The sequence below is a fragment of the Triticum dicoccoides genome, chromosome 3A, assembly GCF_002162155.2.
Source record: "Triticum dicoccoides isolate Atlit2015 ecotype Zavitan chromosome 3A, WEW_v2.0, whole genome shotgun sequence".
Lineage (NCBI taxonomy): Eukaryota > Viridiplantae > Streptophyta > Magnoliopsida > Poales > Poaceae > Triticum > Triticum dicoccoides.
In genome coordinates this window covers 659,777,527-659,793,522 of record NC_041384.1, presented here as the reverse complement: position 1 = coordinate 659,793,522, position 15,996 = coordinate 659,777,527, and the positions used below count along the sequence as shown (strand labels likewise).

At 44.8% G+C, this 15,996-nt stretch overlaps 2 protein-coding genes across 3 annotated transcripts; one reads left to right on the top strand and one right to left on the bottom strand.

The window, feature by feature from the left end:
- The first annotated feature begins 245 nt into the window (after positions 1-245).
- LOC119270024 lies at positions 246-8,393 on the top strand. Of its 2 annotated transcripts, XM_037551967.1 has the most exons (13): positions 246-412; positions 492-603; positions 855-937; positions 1,038-1,103; positions 1,253-1,353; positions 1,589-1,707; positions 2,042-2,082; positions 2,563-2,651; positions 6,865-7,045; positions 7,163-7,279; positions 7,478-7,522; positions 7,731-7,862; positions 7,995-8,393. In XM_037551967.1, the coding sequence occupies exons 1-13, from the start codon at positions 305-307 to the stop codon at positions 8,127-8,129; spliced, it is 1,329 nt and encodes a 442-aa protein (XP_037407864.1). In that variant the 5' UTR covers positions 246-304; the 3' UTR covers positions 8,130-8,393. The 2 variants fall into 2 exon arrangements, with proteins under 2 accessions (XP_037407864.1, XP_037407865.1); XM_037551968.1 differs by lacking the exon at positions 7,478-7,522.
- A 134-nt stretch (positions 8,394-8,527) lies between these two features.
- LOC119270023 (protein BLISTER-like) lies at positions 8,528-15,096 on the bottom strand. The gene is made up of 13 exons (XM_037551966.1): positions 14,754-15,096; positions 13,752-14,397; positions 13,102-13,652; positions 12,452-12,571; positions 11,784-11,849; positions 11,399-11,509; positions 10,646-10,722; positions 10,342-10,409; positions 9,967-10,080; positions 9,702-9,883; positions 9,513-9,581; positions 9,129-9,281; positions 8,528-8,968 (listed from the first exon to the last, which is right to left on the bottom strand). Exons 1-13 carry the CDS (start codon positions 14,823-14,825, stop codon positions 8,891-8,893), a joined length of 2,307 nt encoding a protein of 768 aa, XP_037407863.1. The 5' UTR covers positions 14,826-15,096; the 3' UTR covers positions 8,528-8,890.
- Between the last annotated feature and the right edge of the window lie 900 nt (positions 15,097-15,996).

The following is a 15,996-nucleotide window of genomic DNA, read 5'->3' as shown; positions in this document are numbered from 1 at the left end:
GGGCCTCGTCGGAGCCCCGATCCTCCCCCTCCCCTTCCCACCAAGCGCACGCGGCATCGCGCTCTCTCCCTCTCCCTCCCTCCCCAACTTTTCGCTTCTGTCTGTGTGAGCCGGCGACCCGACGGCGGCCGTGGGCTTCTCTTCTTGTGCAGTGGGGGGAGGAGACGGGCTCGGAGTTGGGCTCGAAACGTTCTGCCAAAAGCACCCGAAACGGCCCAGCAAGTGTCGTTCCATTTCATTTCTGTTTCGGAGGAAAGGTCCAGAAGCGCCGCCGCCGCCGCAGCAGCGACACGCTCCCTACGGCATGGCGCCGGCGTACCTGGCGACCATACCCGCGCTCCGGCGCGCGGCGCGGCGGGACCCGGCGGCGCTGTTCTCGTCGGGGATCGTCGCCGGCGACAAGCCCGTTCTGGTAAACGTCGAGGCTCTCTGATCACTCCGAGATCTCCCTGTAGTGGCTGCTTCCTTGACAGGGGAGCTTCCCATCGCAGGTGCGCGATTTCGTGAGGTCGGCGCTCTACGACCCCAACCACGGCTACTTCTCCAAGCGGTCGGGGCCCGTCGGCGTGCTCGACTCCGCCATCCGCTTCCACAAGCTCGACGGTACTGATTGCCCCCCTGCCTCTTTGCCGAATTCGGTCTGTTGGAGTACACTTGATCGACGAAGTTTGGATTTCTTCAGTTGTTTGTCGGGGCGGCATTTCCACAAACATGTTGTACGCGTGTGTGCTCGGAGTAGAGTAGTCTAAACACTATTCATGCATTGGTCAGTGCTGGTTATGTGCAATGCTGTGTGTGTTGACAACTCGGACATGTGCGTATAGCTGTAAATAATTTGGTGTTATATCACGCAGGGAGGAATGCGTACATGAAGCATCTTGATAAGCTGTATAAGATGCATGATATCTCTTGGTTTACTCCAGTGGAGCTTTTTAAGGTGCCCTTTTGTGCCTGAGCTGTTAAAACTTAAAAGAGAATGTGATCTCGATTTTCTTTCCAATTTAGCCACTGATGCATGTTTTCCTACTCTGGTGCAGCCATGGTATGCCTATGCAATAGCTGCGTCAATCCTTCGCACGGCTAATCTTTCAGTCCCATTGAAGGTGCACCCATAATTTTCCTGTCTTATAGCTTCACATCTCAATGGGCGAAGCTTCTAGATTCACTTGTGAATTTTGTCATATCATGACAAATTATCATGTTTACTTCTTTTCTTACCAAGCCATCTGAATTGGATTCCTGTAATGATCAGATATATGAAATCGGAGGTGGATCCGGGACATGTGCAAAGTGCGTACTTGATTACATGATGTTAAATGCCCCGCCAAAAGTCTACAATAATATGAAATACATGTAAGCAGCTCTTTTGTCATTTTCCTTGTCCTACTTAATTGAAGTTGCTCAGCGAGACTACAGAGTCCTATTTGTTTGGTAAGGCCAAATAACGTGGTACGTACATACATGTATCGTCATATCAACATTCATAACATTGGCTACTTTCATGCTGCCTTATATTCTCACCCTTTCCAGCATTTTACTTTTAGGTTATCAATTATGCTTTGACCTTCCTTTCATCTTCATTTGCTAGCTCAGTAGAGATTAGCTCCTCCCTTGCTGAAAAGCAGTTGGAAACTGTCGGTGAAGTGCAGAGCCATTTGTCAAAGTTCACAGTGGAGCATCGTGATGCAACTGACGTAGCTGGATGGGGTAAGCTGGCTTCTTGTGCCTAGCTATCGATGTCGGATCTTTCCTACAATAACCCTTGTCCAAGATCAGTTACCTGAGCTTTGATCACCATTTTGCATTGTTTTCAACCTGCAATAGCTCATATTGTACTATATACAAGTCCCTAGATTAACTTTTATGCTGTGCTGACAGATGTAGTAAAATAATTGGGGATGACACTGGCTCCATTTCTACTTATATCCCCATTCCAAAATCACATATATATCCAGCATTCAGTCTCAGGGTATCAGTATTTACTAATTACTATTACAGTATTACCTTTGAAATGATTGGTTTTTCCTATTTCCATTTGCAGGCAGCAAGGATCCTCAACCATGCTGGGTGCTAATGCTTGAGGTATGTACTGCTAGGATTTGCCCAGTCAAAGAAACAAAACGCCATCACTGTTGTCATAAAGTGTACCAGCAATTAGTTCACATTGGCTAGAAGCATACTTTTTTGTGTCAAACTTCTTGAGTTTGACAATGTAAGATGTTTGTAAGACTACTTCCCAGTTCTTGTGCCATCACTAGTATCTCTATTTGGGCTTGATATTGCAAAAGAGCGCTGATGCTTTCCCTGTTCCGTTTATGTTTGCTTACCATTTTCATGTAACAGTCCAAAATAGGGTCACCAGTCATGTCAGGCATGCCATCATATTATTGCCATGCTGGTACTACTGGCTGATAATAATTCTGTCTGCTATATTATCTGCATTGCTAATATGTCCTGGTTCTGAGTGAACTAAGCTAATCATAATATATAAATTTTAGTTTTGCAATCGTATCTTAAGGGCGATGTTCGTGCAGCAGTAACTTTCTTTTGGTGGAATGTCAGGTACTTGACAATCTACCTCATGACCTTGTCTATTCACCAGATCAGGTCTCTCCATGGATGGAGGTGTGGATTGAAAAAGTAAATGGCAGGTTTGTAAAAAAAAATTCAAATTCCAAACTCCTTTTTAAAATTTAGCTAGAACCTTTGCTCTGTGTTATATTTGAAGAGTGCGTCAATAATGTGGATTCCTAGACCTGGCAAACACGATCTCAAGTATCCTTTTTCTTTTGCTCTTAGATTCACTGTTTATGTGGGATGGTAGTTCAATGGGATCCTTGACTTGAGAAAATATGATAAAAGAATCAGCCTATGGTGCCTACTGATTTTCATATTTTAAACGATTCCTTAATCAAACATTTTTGGCATTTTGCAGAATTCTCGTTCCGTATTAGCTTGAAGGATTGGATTTTGCTACTTATTGCTTGACTCCAATACTATTTGTTGTTCATGCTGGTGGAAATATAGTTTTATGCTAATATGTGTTCCATTCTCAACAACAACAACAATAACGCCTTTCTGTCCCAAACGAGTTGGAGGGCTGGAGTTGAAACTCATAAGATATTGAAACCAAGCCATTGTCTGGCACGTGGATAGCTAACTTCCACGCACCCCTGTCTATGGCTAAATCTTTGGTGATATTCCAGTCCTTCAGGTCTCTCTTTACAAACTCCCCCATGTTAAGTTTGGTCTACCTCAACCTCTCTTGCAATTATCAGCGCGCCTTAACCGCCCGCCATGCACTGACACTTTTGGAGGCCTATGCTGAACATGCCCAAACCATCTCAGACGATGTTGGACAAGCTTCTCTTCAATCGGCGTCACTGCAACTCTCTCACGTATATCATCATTCCGGAGCCGCTCCTTTCTTGTGTGGCTACACATCCATCTCAACATGCGCATCTCTGCTACACCTAGCTGTTGGACATGTCACCTTTTAGTTGGCCAACATTCAACGCCATACAACATCGCAGATCGAATCGCCGTCCTATAGAACCTGCCTTATTAGCTTTCTGGGACTCTTATCGCAGAGAATGCTAGAAGCTTGGCGCCACTTCATCCATCTGCTTTGATTCGATGGGTCACATCTTCATCAATATCACATCGAGGTACCACCTGCCCATCAAGGCTAACTTCTCATCCTCATGTCTGGTAGTACTGAAACCACACCTCATGTACTTAGTCTTAGTTCTGCTAGGCCTAAAACCTTTCGATTCTAAAGTTTGTCTTAACAGCTCCAGCTTTCTATTAACCCCCGCCCGGCTATCGTCGACTAGCACCACATCATCCACAAAGGGTGTGTTTGGTTGCATTCTCATCTCAGCATAGTTGTTCCCTCTTCGTGCATGCTCATCTCACCACCCCTCTTCATGCATGCTCCTAGTGTATTTGTGTTAAGCTAGTGTGGACCCATGCACCCTTCATACACTCTACCAAACACCCAAAAGTGGGTCGAGAAGGGAACTTTTGCTCTCATGCATCCTTCATACACCCTACCAGACAGACCCAAAGAGTACACCATGGGATATCTTCTTGTGTATCCCTTGTGACCTCATCCATCACCAAAGCAAAAAAGATAAGGGCTTAGAGTTAACCCTTGGTGTAGTCCTATTTTAATTGGAAAGTCATCATTGTCGCCATCACTTGTTCGAACACTTGTCACAACATTGTCGTACTTGTCCTTGATGAGGGTAATGTACTTTGTTGGGACCTTGTGTTTCTCCAAGGCCCACCACATGACATTTTGCGGCATCTTATCATAGGCCTTCTCCAAGTCAATGAACACCATAGGTCCTTTTCCTCCTTCTCCAAGTCAATGAACACCATATGTAGGTCCTTTTCCTCTCTGTATCTCTCCATAAGTTGTCGTACCAAGAAAATGGCTTCCATTGTCGACCTCCGAGACAAAACTGATTTTTGGTCATGCTTGTCATCCTTCTTAAACGATGCTCAATGACTCTCTCCCATAGCTTCATTGTATGGCTCATCAGCTTAATTCCATGGTAGCCAGTACAACTTTGAATATTCCCCTTGTTCTTGAAGATTGGTACTAATATACTGCGCCTCCATTCTTCAGGCATCTTGTTTGATGGAAAATTGAGGTTGAAAAGCTTAGTTAGCCATACTATCGCTATGTCTTCAAGGCCTCTCCACACCTCAATGGGGATATAGGTCGCCTTGCCTCCTTTCATCCTTTTAAAAGCCTACCTGACCTCGGACTCCTGGATTCGCCGCACAAAATGTCTGTTGGCATCATCAAAGGAGTCGTCTGACTCAATGGTAGAGTTCTCATTCTCCCCATTGAACAGCTTGTTGAAGTACTCTTGCCATCTACGCTTGATCTCATCGTCCTTCACCCGGAGCTGATCTGCTCTCTCCTTGATGCACTTGACTTGGTCGACACCCTTCGTCTTCCTCTTGGATTTTGGCCATCTTATAGATGTCCTTTTCGCCTTCCTTTGTGCTTAAACACTGGTAGAGGTCCTCATACGCCCGACCCCTTGCTTCACTCACGACTCGCTTTGCCTTCTTCCTTTCCACCCTATACTTTTCTATATTGTCTGCACACGTATCCAGGTGTAGGCGTCTGAAACATTCTTTCTTCTCCTTAATAGCCTTCTGGACATCATTGTTCCACCACCAGGTATCTTTAGCTTTTCTTCTACTTCCCTTGTCACTCCAAACTCCTCTGAAGCCACCTTCCAGACGCAAGTCGCCATCTTTATCCACATGTTGTTTGCATCAACTCCTTCCTCCCAAAAGCCTTCCTTAATAACCCTCTCCTTGAAAGCCTGAGCTGCCTCCCCCTTGAGCTTCCACCACGTTGTTCTAGCGACTTTGGCTCGCTTATCCCACTGGCATGAATTTGAAAGCGGAAGTCAGCCACCACAAGCTTATGTTGAGGGATAACACTCTCTTCAGGTATCATCTGTAGCAAGCACGTCTGTCTTCTCTTCTTGAGAGGACGAAATCAATCTGGCTAGAGTGTTGGCCACTACTAAAAGTCACTAGATGGGATTCTCTCTTTATAAAGAGGGTGATAGCTATGATCATGTCGTAGGCTAGGGCAAAGCTGGAGACATCCTCTCCTTGATTCCTGATGCCATAGCCAAAGGCCCCATCCACCTCTTTAAAATCTGTGTCGGATGTACCCACGTGGACATTGAGGTCTCCTCCATTGAAGAGCTTCTCGCCAATGGGTACACTCCCAACCATGTCCTCTAGGCCTTCTCAGAACTCCCTCTTGGTTCTCTCATTGTGGCCTACTTGTGGGGCATACGCATTGACAACATTGAGGACTAAGCCCCCAACAACTAGCTTGACTAGGATAATCCAGTCCCCTTGCCTCTTGACATCTACCTCTCCATACCTAAGGCTCTTGTTGATCAAGATACCTACTCCATTTCTGTTGGTGGTTGTCCCCGTGTACTAGAGCTTGAAACCGCTATCCTCCACCTCATTCACCTTCTGTCCCCTCCATTTGGTTTCTTGGACGCGAAGGATATCAACACCTCTCCTCACCGCTGCATCAACTAACTCTCGTAACTTACCCATCAGGGATCCTACGTTCCAACTTCATGCGGATCCTCCTAGACTCGGCTAGCTTCCTTGCCCTTTGCACTCATCGAGTCAAATGCAAAGACCCTTGCTCATTTTTTGCTACACCCTGGCGCCGACGTAGCGCGTCACTAACAATGCGATGACCCGATCCTTGCTCACTTATCACCGTATCCAGATCAAGATACGGCGCGCCACCAAGGGGGTGAGGGCCCGGCCCTTGCCCATTTAACACCACAACCGGGTTCCGGTATGGCGCGTCGCTAAGAGGGTTACGCCCCAACAATGTTCTTCTGGGTTTCATCTCCAAAAGAGTGGCCGAGTTTTGATGTTGGCTCGCCAAGCATATCACAATACTCCTTTACCCGGGCTTGGGACCGGCTACGCTGAGACAACATAGGCGGAGAGGGAAATTTCTTTGCAAAATAATATTATAGTATTCTTTTACATTTTCTTGTGCCACGGGCCCATGGTGCTTTTTTTTAACTTGATTCAGGTTGTATAGTTCCTTATTTTGGTTGATGTTATTGTGGAGGGCTGCCACCTTTTTTCTTCTAGAACATCAATAATTCAGCATCTTCCTTGTGCTTTTGGCTATAGCTATTTTTCTAATTAATATTACGTGCATGTTTGCTCTGTATTGAGAACAGACCTCTTTTCACTATTATTGAAATTATCTAGCTAGTAGCTACTTTATCTCTTTATCTCTTATACTAATCAATTTTTCTTGCCTTTTTCTTAAGAAAGTTCACAAGTCTGTGAGGTCTACAAACCATTGCAAGACCCATTAGTTTCCTGCTGCAGTGAGATTGTTGGCATGAATGAAGAGAATCCATCTTTGAGAGAAAAACTATCATTCGCTGCAAAAGGACTCATCTCAAAAGTATTCCCGAAGCCTCGGAGAGCTTGGTTACCAACCGGATGCTTGGTATGTATTTCAGACCTTCTGCTACTTAGTAAGATTATAAACTACTGTTGTCCCGTTAATGTTGGATGCTAGTGTATGTGCCAGCTTACATCCAGAGTTTTTTTTACCTTAACGCAGAAACTACTGGATACTTTGCATCAAGCTTTGCCAAGTATGTCCCTTATTGCTTCAGACTTCAGTTATCTTCCTGATGTTAGCATACCTGGCGATAGAGCTCCATTGGTTTCTTCAAAGGTGATCGATTTATTATTTCACTTTTATGACTATTTGGTGCATTCCAGTAAGGCAATAACCAGTGTCAATAATATCAACTGAGAATGGTAGAAACCATGTTTTCCAGTCATATGTTGATCATGCAATTACCAGCATATTTGATGTGAAGATCATGCGCTCACTTTCAAATGTCTCATTCATCTTGTTTCCTTCTTGTAGAAGGATGGGAAAACTTTGGATCATCCCAACTATCTTGATGCACGGGTTTGTCATTTTCACTTTATTCACACGTTCGATTACGAGCTGTTATGTCGTAGGCAGACAATCTATTCCTCTTACTGGAGTAGCCGTGTAAATAGAACCAAGAATAAAAATAGAAAACAAGCCCTGATGTAGTTTGGTGCATCTTTTTAATACAACTTTTGCGCCGTATTATCAGTAATCTTGGTTATGCCACCTGCCACTCTTTCAGGGCGATGCAGATATCTTCTTCCCAACCGATTTCTTGCTGTTGGAGCAGATCGACCACCACTGCTCTGGTTTCTCGAAAGACCAGATGAATCGTGGTGCATTTAAACCTGTGAAGAGTAGGAGAACAATCATAGTAAGTTCAGCTTGCACGTACCAATTTCCTCCCTTTGCGGCACAGCTCACTTTGTGCCGAATCCGAATTTAGTTAATATATTTGTTTAACTTCAGTACTGAAGAGTAAGTTGCTATTTGACGTTTTTTCCAGCTTGATTCGGCTGCCTTTATGGAGGAGTTTGGGCTGCCACTGAAGACGAGGACCAAAGATGGATACAATCCACTTCTTGATGATTTCAGGAACACAAAGTTCTATCTCAGTGTGCCTACCCACAACAAGAAGTAGTAGTCCAGCATGCCTGCGTCGCTTCTTCTGTTTGCCATGAGGCGCTGCATTAGACGCCAGTGAATACCTAATATGCAACTCAGTAATCAATTTGTCAGAGCAGGTTATTTATGTTTTTTTTCCTGTAGAAGACCGAAATTCTTAGGTTGGTCAAATTTGAGGCCACAGTTCAACTTCAGGCATGCTGCCGCCTTTTCTATGTTTGATTGATGGCACGGAAGTGAATAATACCATTTGAGGCCACAGTTCAATTCACTTACAATCTGTGCTCCCTCTGTTTCATATTATAATCGTATGTATATAGTCGCATTTTAGTGTATAATTGCATTTTTGTATGCTTGTTTCATTTCAATCCGTATTGAAATATCCAAAACGTCTATAATTCGGAACTACTCAAGGATCCTTCTATGCTTCTGTTAACATTGAAAATAAAAGTAAACATATGGAGTTTGGAAAGAAAAGAAAAATGCCTTTGGTACAACCGTACAACAATTGCTGAGTAACAGCTTTTACATATCTACCCCCAACCCATAGCGACAAAATATAAGATGGGAGGACATGATTCTTGGAGGCTATTCTGTTTACTGTCCAATACAACGTTGTATAGCTCCAACATTTTCGTTTCATCTTCTGTAGAAAGAAAAAAGAATGGTTACATCAAATGGCTCCAATATACAACTTCTCACGATGCTATGACCAAAACCGGGCAAAAAAAATTATGTAAATGAAGAGACATTCTGTATACTAAAGCTTCATTTTCGCTAGTTGAGTTTGCTGGTGCGACGCTTTGGCCCTCCAGGGAAGAGCTTCATTATCCAGCCAAGCACCCTTTCGACAACCTAGACAAAAGTATCATATGTCAGGCACGTATAGATAAACTGTTCGGAGCATTTCTGGATGCAACACAAAGGTATAGTTCATATAACTGGCACACCGAATGCATGTTAAGATGAAGAAAGCTCTCAAAGATCTACAATTAGCTCTGCTGGTAGGAAATACCTCGTCCCCTTCATCAGCATACATTGTTGCATCATTGAAGTGTGTGTCGACCTGTCTTGCAAGGACATTCTCATTGGCCATCCTTTCAGAAGTCAATAGCTCAAGTCTCTGTGTCTGAGTCTCCAGCTTTTGTGTTAGATCCCTGTTCAGCTCCTTCAAGACAAAAGAGTAACTTGCATAAGATTGCTGCACTGTAACCGAAGTAATACAAGTGTATCTTGACTGATAAGTCTACCAGTAAATAGGGTTTCTAAGTACAAAAGCCTGTCGCAGAAGTGCCTAGGGCTTAATCATCTCATATGGTACAGGCATCTTATCAATATCGGTTGGGGAAGAAGAGCCCTGGACAAAATTAACTGAAACAAATGTGCTGCGTAAGAATACCTTCAGCTTGGAGCAGTTGGATGACTCGATTCTCAGTGCCCGCATTAGCTCTTCTCTCTCCACTGCTAACTGCAAAGCAAAAGATAATAACATAAGAGTGGTTAAATTTTGGGTCCAAAAATCAAGTTAAGGTTGTTTGGGAACAACTCGTTGATGTGAGAAAGTAGCCCTAGAAACTCAAGAGATTACCTCCGACATCAAGGAGTTGATGTTGTCAATCATTCTGAGCTGATCGTCTGGAATGCTAGAAGATGCCTCTCCGAAGGAAGGAAAATCAGACATATTATTAAACTGTGAAACAGATGTTCCAACATCTTGTAATGGGTCACTGGTACTGGTCAGTGTTTGTGAAGAGCTGCTTTCCCCTGTATCTGAACAAATATATTTGGCGTTAGGCAGAAAGGTAGTCGGCGTGTATGGGCTGGGCAAGCAAAGATGGATTGTAATACCGCACCTAAATCCTCCGTCGCAGTTGATGCATCTCTTTTGTCGACTGATGGTTTTTCTATGACATTTACCTTCTCACTCACAGGAATGTTTCTCAATTTAGAGTGTAGGAGCTTCTTTTCTGTCCAAACATATGGATATTAAAGTCAAATGGTGGTAACAATGGCATGTATAGGTCATGTCTACACGCTACCTGTCTTATTCCAAAAACACCAATATCTAGTTTTACTTTCATTATTAGATAGTGAAACAAGTGCCACAAGGGTGCATGAGGCTAAAATACACAAGTTACAAAGTGATTTTCTAGGACTGACCAAGATCGGAAAGTTTAATGGAAAATGTGTTGTTTGTATGTGCTAAACTAAAGTACACATCTATATACCTTCTTGAAGAGCCTCAACAGTAGATTGAAGATGTTGACGTTCCTTCTCTAGACTAGAAACTTTGCGTCTGTGTATATATAGTAAGAGAAAAATGAAGGAAAATAATCAGTATCGTTAGCTAGTTCCATCCTTTGGCAAGTTAACATATGATTCTCATGTTTATTAGCACAGCAATTTCAAGCATCCATGTTTTTTCTTTAGGTAACCATGAAAAACAAGAGAGCTCTCCCACCGTATCCTTGAAAGGTGCATTCATAAAATTGCAACATGGGGATTAGCAAAACAAAATAGCTCAAAACTCACTTGTAGGAAGAAATCTCTGAATTTAAACCCTCCACTTCCTTTTCAAGTTTCAACTCATTTGACCTCAGTTTAAGAGCCTGCAGAATTGACAGATGCATCAAAATTGGTAGCCGCTGAAGCTAACAATGCTCATGTTGATGTTGTGGGCGGAGGATGCAGCCCATGACCAAGCCGGCGGAACAGAAGATCACAGCACTAGTGTGGAAAGCAATAGTCGTGCCTATATCTTAGTTATAGCCTTATAGGGAAGCTATCAAGTAGTATAGATAGTTATGTTACGGATAGTTTAGATGGTTTGTTATTTCCAACTCTATATGCCCTATAGGCTGAGCACTGTATTCAAAATATTGAAGCAACGAGAAATCAATCTCGCCCCAAGTTTGTCTACCTCACCCATGATCTAATCCCATCACCTACCAAGCCAACTCCACCTGGCCATCTTCCTGGTGGTGTTTACCCAGTTCTGCACCTTGGTACAGTACACAACGGTCCAACTCTGGCTAAATGCTGGAAACAACCTTGCTACAATGAACATAAAACTAAACATGTATACTGAGGCCAGATAGCATATGGAGTTACTTATTTTTTTTTACCACAATATATCTGATAGTTATGAACTACAGGGGTATCACATACTCAAAACAACTCATTTTCTCAAACAGCATCAACCATTGTATCCTCCTTAGAGGGCAGGTCGATTTGCAAGATTAAATAGCTAATGCACAGGAAGCAATCGAGGAGATAGAAAGGCACCTTATCTTCCAATAGAATGACTTCTGCTGCGAGTACTTTGCCCCTCTCATCTGCAGCATTGCATTCTAGTTGGGCATTGGCATATTCCGATCTGATGGTCTCAAGTGCCAGCTGTTGTGCCAATAGAGTTAGAAAGAAACACAAGGTAGCATGTGAAATTTAAAGGCTTCAAAGGGGAAGAAAACATGTTCATAACAAATATAATATTCACATTAATATGGGAGTTGCACTACACTAGCATTGATCACATAGATGATCCATACACGACCAGATCAATAAGTCAAACATAGCAAAAGCAACATCAGCATTTAGTGAGTCCTACAACTGAGAACACTTTCAAATATTCACATATTTCGAATGCTAGAAATGACGGAAGAAACCTAACCAGTTGAGCTTGAATTTCATCCTGCAACCTCTCCATGTCAGAGGTCAACTGGCTGATAACGTGTGCCTGATATTTGCAGATGGAAAAAACAATGCATAAAGTTAAAACCAATTAAAAATGAGTAGAACAAAATGACAGTAAGTATTTATTCATGCTTACTGTCATTCTCATTCATGGAAGAATTCGATGATCTACTGATCGATCTTGCTATTTTTATCATTTAAAACCTGGGGATGTGACTTCAATTTTTTGTCTTGTCTACACTATGTCTTGTGTCCCATTTTTACAGGTATGTCTTGTGAAAATACTCACTAAGAAATCAGAATCAAACTAAAATTGAGCTTCATCACAGAGTAGATGAGAATTAGTAGGCAACCACTTTGCTGACATGTTGTGCTAGTTTAACTTAAGGTACCTTAACGAGGCGGAACACTGAGACAGCAAAACACAAAATTTTGAAATTAAGTTTACTATGCCCTATCAGAAGCTAGTAACTGAATTATGTTAACATTCCAACTTCTTGTTACTACTATGATGTGAAAATATCTCGCTATTATGGATTTTTTTGGTAATTATTGATGAATTTTTTCATCAACTGATGATACCATATCCACCTCCCACTGATTGCAAGAAAACCTCCATGGAAACTTCTGTGGACGTGCACATACCTGTTGGTTGAATTTATCTGTCAATGCTGAGTTATCCGTTGCCAAATTTTGGGCTAGTTCTTGAGATTTCTCTAAAGTCCTTTGTAACGAAAACTTCTCTGTTGTCAAATCTTCAATGAGCTGGTAACCAAACCAGAGCAGCTATGAGCATTATGTTGAAGGGCCTAAATAACAAAATGTGCATGCTAAATTGCTAATTGCAAAAGAAGTACTGTCACAGCACATCAAATTATGACTGTGTTGGTCAGAAATCTGGACTGATGAAAAACAAAAATAAACAATTACAACGCGACAGAACGCTAACAAAGAAGCAATTGTATCTAAGGAGCCAAGCGTATATGTGGTAACAGAACCTTTTGGAGTCTTGACAAACAATCAGTGGAAAGATAATCTGCGGTGCAACCTCTGGGTTACGTACAGACAGCAACTATACCAACAGTTAATTTAGTCACAACTTGACATTTTTTGTTTGCAACTAGTTCTGGGTGTAACTGGCATTAAATCTAATAGCGCTAAGTTAACATCTACTTTTGCATAAATCAGGCTACTCTTCATATTATATGCCTTCTGTAAAATTTGCTACGGCAATGCTGGTTCATATAATCAAGGAAAACAAAGTTAACAAATAGATAGTGGTTGGCATTCATCACCTGCTCTAGTGATGCAAAACCGTCATCTTTCTCACGACTTGTGAAATCTTGGAACATTTGATTACCATACTGCAGACTTGTTTCATCTTTGGAAGGCAAGGAATCAGGAAGTATAGAATTGCCATATGGCCCCTTTTCACTATTATACTCTTGTCTCCCTGCTATAACAGAATTATCCACGACATTGTTTTGTGTGGATTGTTGGCTTGGCTGCTGAACAGAAGAACTCTCGGAATTTGAACTGCTGAATAGCTTATTGCTTGCTTTCGAAGGTTCAACGTACGGGGCTTCTGCTGGAAGAGCTCTTTGTACCCCAATAGAATCAAGAAAAGATGGCCGAGATCGATTGTATGCAGTTGGATAAGCAGTTGACAGAAAAGGATCCTGTTTATCAAAATTAGCAGATGTGGAATTTAATGCATTCCGAAGCATTCCAATATTTGCATCATGATCTAAACCATCAGCGACCTTAGAACTACTAAAGATACTGCCATAGTCCCGGTTGCTGGTATATGCAGAGTGCCCTGCTTGGGAAGAGTCTTTGGAGGTAGCTGCACAAAGGGAAGAAACAAAGGTTTAAAGATCTGCATAGTCAAGGCAGTCATTAGGCATTGTAGCCAACACATATGAAAATAGAGCTTCAATCTTACCTCGTGAGCGGCCGAAGATATCATTTTCTGGGGAGTAATCCTGAGAGAAAGTGCTTTCAGACTTCCCAAGAAGGTTGCCGGATGAAAATGAACTGGATTGCTCGATACCATGTACTTGACTCAACAAAGAATTTCCTCCCCATTTTGACAAGACCTCAGTAGACTGGGAACCACTGTCAGTGTTTCCAAATGCACTTAATTTAGATGTTAAAGGGGCATCCTTGCCAGGACTGAGCTCTACCCTTTTACGGGCAGTATCGCCTCTCCAATCATCGTGATGCCCATTAACTAGATCGGAAAAGCTCAAGTTTCCATAAAACTTGCTCCCTCCGTCATCAACAGAATCTTGCAGGGGGGCAACAGTAGTAACATTAGCTGATGCATCTGCAACTACAGGACCATTCGACAGAAATCCGGTGACTCTGGAAGAAGTGGTTGGGCCATTCTCATAGGAAGCAGATGGCGCAGATGATGTGCTTGGTGTGCTCGAGTCCAAAGCAGACACCAAACCCTCTCCGGTGTTACCATTATTGGAATTTGGCAGGGGGTTCTCCACTACGCTGGGAACCACAGGCGCTGCCTGGTCTACTACAGCGGCGGTGGCCTTCTTCGCGGCCTTCTTCTTCTTCTTACGGAACTCCTCCAGCTGGTTCAGAAAACAGGACAGTGTCATTCTTGAGCCAAGCTCTACTCAAAATCGTGCCGAATTAGCATTCAACGTAAATCGGTGGTGTAGAGAGGGCTAAATAGCAAAATATATACTGTATATGGTTTCAGCATGAGGGTGGCATGATGGGAGGCGAACCCGGCGCCATTTGGCTTCTCTAGGATGAGCTAAAACGATTGTTTGAACTACAATCGTAATGCTAGCTCGGTAAGGCAATGCTGCACATCCAATTTCTCCTATTCCGTCGGGCGCACCGGGGCCAAAATGGTGTTGATTATCAAGCAATTGCCGGTGACCGACGGCTACGTAAGCAATAGGCAACAGCGAGGACCTACCGCTTTCTTCCCGGCCTGGCGACTCGCCTCGCGCGAGGACGCGACGTCGGTGGAGGCCGACGCCGACGCCATGGGCACCCGGCTCCTCCCGCCCCAAACCGAATCTCGGCGAGATCTCCCTGCCCGGAACCGCCCGCGGCCGGCCGGTCCAGCCGCCGCCGCCGATGGCGATCGGGCCCGCCGGGGGAGGGGCGAGATCTGGCAGGCGACGGGATCGGGGAGGGAGGGGAGGGATTCGGGGGGATTCACGCTTCCGCCCCGGCCCCCGAAGTAATTTTCGGGCGTCGGCCTCGCCTTCCCCCTTCTCTTATTTTTGGTGCGTGCTTCGTGCCTCTACCCTCCCACCTCGTGGCCGGTCTCTGTGGAGTCCGACCATTTTTACTTTCTTTTTCCTCGGGTCGCTGCTGCACTGCTGCTGTTGGTTGCGTCGTCGCGGTCGCACGGCTGCTTTGCTGGTGGTTTGAGTTTCTTCTCGGCGACTGCCCGCTCGCTCGTCAGGTTCGGTTTCGGCTCGTCGGGGGTGATCTGACGGCTCAGGGCATCTTCAGTCGCACTTTCAGGAAGGCCTCTTCAGACGTTTTTTTTTGCGTCGGCGTCGAAAAAACGGCCCAGTCGTGTTTCCAGGAGCCCGATTTTCGTCGGCCTAGGCCGAAAACAGCGCCGGCGGATCCAGGCCGAACCCGGCGCGCTGGAGGGCGTTGGGGCGAACTGTTTTGGCGCGAAAAAGCCGCGGGCCAGCCGCGTCAGGGACACGGCGGCTCGTCTTCCCCCCAACTGCCTCGGTTCCCGCGGGGAATCAATGGCAAGGTTGCCGCCGATCAGCCTTGCCATTGATTCCTCACGGGCGGCGCGTCTCGGGACGGCGCGCCGACGCCTCCCCTCTCTCACGCGCGTACACACAGCGCGGAGTGGCTATAAAAGCCGGCGGTTCTCGCCGGTGCCCACACCAGACTCGCCCCTCGCCGCCGCCCAGCCCCTCTCTCTCCGTCTCCGTCTTCCTCTCCCGAGCGCCACCGGCAGCCCCTCTCTCTCCCTCTCTACCACCGCCGAGCCCGTCGTCATGGCAGAGCGCTTCCCCGGAGACGAGCCGGCGGCGAACGGCTTCGGCCGGCATTCGCTCCGCGAACAGGAGTCCTGGCTCCTGTTCCAGGCGAACATCCCGGCGCCGCCGGACATGCGCGCCGGGCCGACGGGGTGGCGGCTCAGCGGCGGGGGAGTGCCTGTTCCCCTGTTACCCGACGCC